This window comes from Oncorhynchus nerka, linkage group LG14 (assembly GCF_034236695.1).
Source record: "Oncorhynchus nerka isolate Pitt River linkage group LG14, Oner_Uvic_2.0, whole genome shotgun sequence".
Taxonomy (NCBI): domain Eukaryota; kingdom Metazoa; phylum Chordata; class Actinopteri; order Salmoniformes; family Salmonidae; genus Oncorhynchus; species Oncorhynchus nerka.
This window is the reverse complement of record NC_088409.1, coordinates 100,766,355-100,773,687: the sequence shown is the minus strand read 5'-3', so window position 1 is coordinate 100,773,687 and position 7,333 is coordinate 100,766,355. Positions and strand designations below refer to the sequence as shown.

At 41.0% G+C, this 7,333-nt stretch overlaps 1 protein-coding gene across 1 annotated transcript in view; it reads right to left on the bottom strand.

The window, feature by feature from the left end:
• prdm10 (PR domain containing 10) overlaps nucleotides 1–6,964 on the bottom strand; it is a 95,982-nt gene extending 89,018 nt beyond the window's left edge. Inside the window, 5 exon segments of the mRNA XM_065000639.1 lie at nucleotides 3,376–3,480; nucleotides 3,678–3,737; nucleotides 3,824–3,988; nucleotides 5,016–5,177; nucleotides 6,865–6,964. Of these exon segments, the coding sequence (XP_064856711.1) occupies nucleotides 3,376–3,480; nucleotides 3,678–3,737; nucleotides 3,824–3,988; nucleotides 5,016–5,087 (402 nt within the window). The 5' untranslated portion in view covers nucleotides 5,088–5,177; nucleotides 6,865–6,964.
• Nucleotides 6,965–7,333: the final 369 nt, after the last annotated feature.

The window sequence follows — 7,333 nt, the reverse complement described above, 5'->3', positions numbered from 1 at the left end:
CTCTAACCATTAGGCTACCTGCCGCCCCATGCTTCACCGTAGGGATGGTGCCAGGTTTCCTCCAGACGTGACACTTGGCATTCAGGCCAAAGAGTTCAATGTTGGTTTCATCAGACCAGAGAATCTTGTTTCTCATGGTATGAGAGTCCTTTAGATGCCTTTTGGCAAACTCCAAGTGGGCTGTCATGTGCCTTTTACTGAGTAGTGTCTTCCGTCTGGTCGCTCTATCATAAGGGCTGCACAATCGAGAGCATCCTGGCGGGCTGTATCACCGCCTGGTACGGCAACTGCTCCGCCCACAACCGTAAGGCTCTCCAGAGGGTAGTGAGGTCTGCACAACGCATCACCGGGGGCAAACTACCTGCCCTCCAGGACACCTACACCACCCGATGTCACAGGAAGGCCATAAAGATCATCAAGGACATCAACCACCCGAGCCACTGCCTGTTCACCCCGCTATCATCCAGAAGGCGAGGTCAGTACAGGTGCATCAAAGCTGGGACCGAGAGACTGAAAAACAGCTTCTATCTCAAGGCCATCAGACTGGTAAACAGCCACCACTAACATTGAGTGGCTGCTGCCAACACACTGACTCAACTCCAGCCACTTTAATAATGGGAATTGATGGGAAATGATGTAAATATATCACTAGCCACTTTAAACAATGCTACCTAATATAATGTTTATATACCCTACATTATTCATCTCATATGTATATGTATATACTGTACTCTATATCATCTACTGCATCTTTATGTAATACATGTATCACTAGCCACTTTAACTATGCCACTTTGTTTACATACTCATCTCATATGTATATACTGTACTCAATACCATCTACTGTATCTTGCCTATGCCGCTCTGTACCATCACTCATTCATATATCTTTATGTACATATTCTTTTTCCCCTTACACTTGTGTGTATAAGGTAGTAGTTGTGGAATTGTTAGTTAGATTACTTGTTGGTTATTACTGCATTGTCGGAACTAGAAGCACAAGCATTTCGCTACACTCGCACTAACATCTGCTAACCATGTGTATGTGACAAATAAATTTTGATTTGATTTGATTGGTAGAGTGCTGCAGAGATGGTTGTCCTTCTGGAAGGTTCTCCCATCTCCACAGAGTAACTCTAGATCTCTGTCCGAGTGACCATTGGGTTCTTGGTCATCCTGACCAAGGCCCTTCTACCCCAATTGCTCAGTTTGGCCGGGCGGCCAGCTCTGGGAAGAGTCTTGGTGGTTCCAAACTGTGTTTGTGTTTTTGGGGACATTCAATGCTGCAGACATTTTTTGGTACCATTCCCCAGATCTGTAACTCGACACAATCCTGTCTCAGAGCTTTACGGACAATTCCTTCGACCTCATGGCTTGGTTTTTGCTCTGACATGCACTGTCAACTGTGGGACCTTATATAGACAGGTGTTTGCCTTTCCAAATCATGTCCAATCAATTGAATCTACCACAGGTGGACCCCAATCAAGTTGTAGAAATATCTCAAGGATGATCAATGGAAAGAGGAAGCACCTGAGCTCAATTTAGAGTCTCATAGCAAAGGGTCTGAATAATTATGTAAATAAGGTATTTCTGTTTATTATTTTTAATACATTTGCTGAACTTTCTAAAAACCTGTTTTTTGTTTTGTCATTGTGGGGTATTGTGATGTCATTGTGGGGTATTGTGATGTCATTATGGGGAATTTTGATGTCATTGTGGGGTATTGTGATGTCATTGTGGGGTATTGTGATGTCATTGTGGGGTATTGTGATGTCATTATGGGGAATTTTGATGTCATTATGGGGAATTTTGATGTGATTGTGGGGTAGTGTGATGTCATTGTGGGGTATTGTGATGTCATTGTGGGGTATTGTGTGTAGATTGATTTAAATAGTTTTTTTCCCCTTATCAATTTTAGAATAAGGCTGTAACATTCAAAATGTGGAAAAGGTCTAGGGGTCTGAATAGTTTCCACTTTATATACGCCCCTCCCTGTCCGGGCTGTGTGGGGACACAGAGACAGAGAGAAGAGACATACCCCCCTCCCTGTCCGGGCTGTGTGGGGACACAGAGACAGAGAGAAGAGACATACCCCCCTCCCTGTCCGGGCTGTGTGGGGACACAGAGACAGAGAGAAGAGACATACCCCCCTCCCTGTCCGGGCTGTGTGGGGACACAGAGACAGAGAGAAGAGACATACCCCCCTCCCTGTCCGGGCTGTGTGGGGACACAGAGACAGAGAGAAGAGACATACGCCCCTCCCTGTCCGGGCTGTGTGGGGACACAGAGACAGAGAGAAGAGACATACCCCCCTCCCTGTCCAGGCTGTGTGGGGACACAGAGACAGAGAGAAGAGACATAACGCCCCTACCCTGTCCGGGCTTGTGGGGACTATAGAGATGAGATGATGACTTGAATGAACAGAGACAGAGAGAAGAGACATACCCCCTCCCTGTCCCTCCCTGTCCGGGCTGTGTGGGGACACAGAGACAGAGAGAAGAGACAGAAGAATGAGGGCGGTTGCTTCACTAGGGATCTCTACCTGAAAATACATGATCTAAGTGATTGATAGTTGGTGTTTAGCAGTTATAAAGCCTTATTTACTTTGAACAAATAGTAAAATGGTGATGTTGTCAGACAGAAGAAGACAGCAGCTCTATAGAGATGAGATGATGACTTGGAATGAAATAATAATAATACTGAAATAATAAAGCCATCAAATAAAACTATATATATATACACATATAAACTAATGTAATATATAAAACTAAAACTAATGTAATATATTATATATATATATATAAAACTAATGTAATATATTATATATAAAACTAAAACTAATGTAATATATTATATATATATATATATAAAACTAATGTAATATATTATATATAAAACTAAAACTAATGTAATATATTATACTAATGTAATATATTATATATAAATATATATATATAAAACTAATATAAAAATATATTATATATATATATAAAACTAATGTAATATATTATATATAAAACTAAAACTAATGTAATATATTATATATATATATATAAAACTAATGTAATATATTATATATAAAACTAAAACTAATGTAATATATTATATATATATATATAAAACTAATGTAATATATTATATATAAAACTAAAACTAATGTAATATATTATATATATATATATATATAAACTAATTGAAATGCGTTAGTAAAGTAAAGTGAATAAATGATAAACAGTAATGGACAGTTACTGCCATCATGGGACTTTCATGGTTTTATTATGTGTTACAGCATTTAACCCACAATGCAATTCATGTTTTTTTATGATTAATTTATTATTAATCAATAAAAAACGAATCGCTCAGCAGACTCCTCACCTGTGTTACCGGCTCCAGGAGGGCCTGAGGAGCCTCGGCCACGTTACTGAGGACATGAAGGTTGGCCGCGTTCATGTTCTGACCACTGGGCAACAACACTGTCACCTGGTGGCGAGAGAGAGAATAACACACTACATTTCCACTTAAAAAAGACCTAGAGTTCTGCTTGACTTGATATAGAACGTACCAGAGTTATGTACGATACAATATGAGAAAACTTGTACTGGCCATTTGCATTCAAATTCATTATTGTTATTCGAATATACAAATCCATGGAAAAAGAAGTCTCAATAGAAATGTACCTGTTGAGTCGTTCCATCCTGCTGAATGTAGGCCACCTGCGGCTGGTCAGAAAACACACCCTGGAAACCACAGGTCCATAAAACAAAACAGTTCGTCTAAAAGTATGTGAGGGAATAAAGTCGAATGGTAATGTCCTGTTTCTCACCCCTGAGCCGTCGGCCGGGTGGATGTAGACTAGGGTGTGTTCTGCCGACTCCACGGAGGTGTAGGAATTACCGTCTGCTGTGTAGACCACCTGCTGCTGCTGTCCTCTGTCCTGCTGGTCTCCACTGTACACTATCTGGGCTACTGTACCGCCCTCAAAATGCACCTGCAACACACAGAGAGACAGAGAGAGACAGAGAGAGAGACAGAGACAGAGAGAGGAGAGAGAGAGAGACAGAGAGAGAGAGAGAGAGAGAGACAGAGACGCAGAAAGAAAAACAGACAGAGAAACACTTAGAATGTAATCGTGAGGGTTTTTGTGATTTTAAAATGTCCCGTTGTTTGAATGCGTTTTGATGAAGATCCTGAATTAAACTAAATGGATCCGCCTAACATTGATAGACCTGAGCTTCAGGGTGAAGTTACACCTAGATACAGGTCTAGGATCAGCGTCTGCTGCCCCAATCCTAACCTTAAAGGGATACAGTCAGATGAGACCCTTTATCTACTGACCCAGAGTTAGATGGTCTCCTTTATCTACTGACCCAGAGTCAGATGAAGCCCTTTATCTACTGACCCAGAGTCAGATGAAGCCCTTTATCTACTGACCCAGAGTCAGATGAAGCCCTTTATCTACTGACCCAGAGTCAGATGAAGCCCTTTATCTACTGACCCAGAGTCAGATGAAGCCCTTTATCTACTGACCCAGAGTCAGATGAAGCCCTTTATCTACTGACCCAGAGTCAGATGAGGCCCTTTATCTACTGACCCAGAGTCAGATGAAGCCCTTTATCTACTGACCCAGAGTCAGATGAGGCCCTTTATCTACTGACCCAGAGTCAGATTAAGTCCTTTATCTACTGACCCAGAGTCAGATGAGGCCCTTTATCTACTGACCCAGAGTCAGATGAGGCCCTTTATCTACTGACCCAGAGTCAGATGAAGCCCTTTATCTACTGACCCCGAGTCAGATGAGGCCCTTTAGTGAGTACGGAAGGGGTGTCAAACTCATTCCACGGATGGCAGAGTGTCTGCAGGTATTTCCGTTCTATTAAGACAAGCAGGTGAGGAGAATTCCTCACTAATCAGTGACCTTAATTCATCAATAAGGTACAAAGGTTGTAGGGAAAACCCACAGACACTCTGCCCCATGTGGAATGAGTTGGACACGTGTGGAGTACAGTAAAAGTCACCTGAGTGTTGTTCCCTGATTCGCTGTTCCCTGCCTGGTTCCACACAGGGGACGTTTCCTGCTTGGTCTCCATGGCTGCAGCCCGGAACCAGTTACCACGGTCACCACCTGATCACACCAACCTCACGCAGCTGCTGGCAGCTCCAGGATTAGTTAGACTGTACTGATGATCACATGACAACCACAGAACAGAGTTAGACTGTACTGATGATCACATGACAACCACAGAACAGAGAGTTAGACTGTACTGATGATCACATGACAACCACAGAACAGAGAGTTAGACTGTACTGATGATCACATGACAACCACAGAACAGAGAGTTAGACTGTACTGATGATCACATGACAACCACAGAACAGAGAGTTAGACTGTACTGATGATCACATGACAACCACAGAACAGAGAGTTAGACTGTACTGATGATCACATGACAACCACAGAACAGAGAGTTAGACTGTACTGATGATCACATGACAACCACAGAACAGAGAGTTAGACTGTACTGATGATCACATGACAACCACAGAACAGAGAGTTACTGGTTTAAAAACTCTGGGATGGAAGTTAATGAGGGAGATATATTTTCTCTTTGTTTTTACAAAGTGACAATTTCTAATGTGGAAATGAGATGGTAATATATCTTTTTTACAAATAGTGCAAAATGCATGGATGCAAATAAATTGTTTTATAACCGTCTGCTATGCTGTTTGTTGACTCGCTACAGTAAAATATTACTGTGGTTACAAACGTATGAATTAGGTTATTCTCTCTTTCAGAAATACGTTCAGAGTAACACAAGTATCTTACTGTTTCATTTCTGAACAGGCATTGATTGCATAATCATAGCACCTGACCATTACACGTAGAATAGTCTAGCGAGAGGATGGGGATTTGTATTTCAGCTGGTTGACTGCGCCCTTGTACAAATGGGTCAACGTATATTATTAGCTCGTTTAGCTTTTGTTGCTAACAATGTAACTATCAAGAAGGTAATATAGTGACATTATTATTTGGGATGGTTAGCTTGCTAGCTACCATTCCATTGACAGGGCTAAGCAACAACAAAAAAAATGTACCCCCCCAAAAAATAAACCAGCATGCCGGGTTTTTATCGCAAAGAGCAGTCAAACTAACCACTCTACGGGGGTAGGACAGAAACACCGCGGAAAGCACACCGGTGAGCGCGCAATGACAATGGAGTCAAAACCGGAGCATTATGCAACGATAACACGAAATGTATAAAATGGTGTTATTTTTCTAGTTTTATAACACATATCACCCGTATCGTGTATATTCTGTGTATTTCCCCCCTTTACTTTTGACCCCTCTGGTTTTTTGTCGGTTCCAACCGGACCATACCACAAAAATCAGCACTGTAGAAACCCGGGCATTTACTGCACCGCGGCCTCACCACATTATTACATTTAACGCTAATGTATAACCCGATCTTGAAAAATGTACATCATAAATCGTATTCATAACATTATTAAATACTGTTTTGTATTTAGTAAATGGTCTATAATTTATCGGAGCCCTTAAATATTTGGTCTGGACCCACCCGTCCCCCCTTCTAGTTGAGCCGAGCCTGGAGCTGCCGGAGAACAAGGAAGAAGAGGCTCCATTTTGGATGGGACCTAAAACAACAACAACCACATTTGAAAGCGACCCCAAATGAAAATCTGTATATTTCTATCGATATAAATGTGTTACCCAAGAGCGATATTTTTAGATTTTTTTTGATTGATACTTACAAGGAGATGATCTAGACATTGAACTTTTGGAATGAAGCTGAAATTCTCCCCGAGTTTTTGATATATTTAATGAAAAACGTTGGAAGTTGTTCTTACCTCAGAATGGTAGCTGCAGAGGTGGCTGCGTTGCATGTATTACCATATTCTGCCTAGCAACTCGCCGAGGCTTGTGTGGCGATTGGTGGAATATTATTGAGTGACAAAATTAAAAACCTTTACGTATCTATTTCACGAAACCTTTTATGTAAACTTTTACTTCAACAATTACTTGATATATGTTTCAAGTTTTAATGTCACATCCACAAGTACAGTGAAATGCCTTGATATAAGGTATTGATGGGTAGCAGATTTTAATCAACGTTCACTCGAATAGTTATATTGAATGTATGCATACCAAGGCTCAATGAATTTCGACCAAATAAAAATATATGTAACGGATCAAAGTTACCCAATAAAAATTAACCTACGTTTTTTTATCGAATTAATCACCTACAGTAGTTTATTTGATAAGGGTGCTATTCGGGGCGTTCCTGCATTTGCAGTAAATCCCTCTTTATACTTCTGT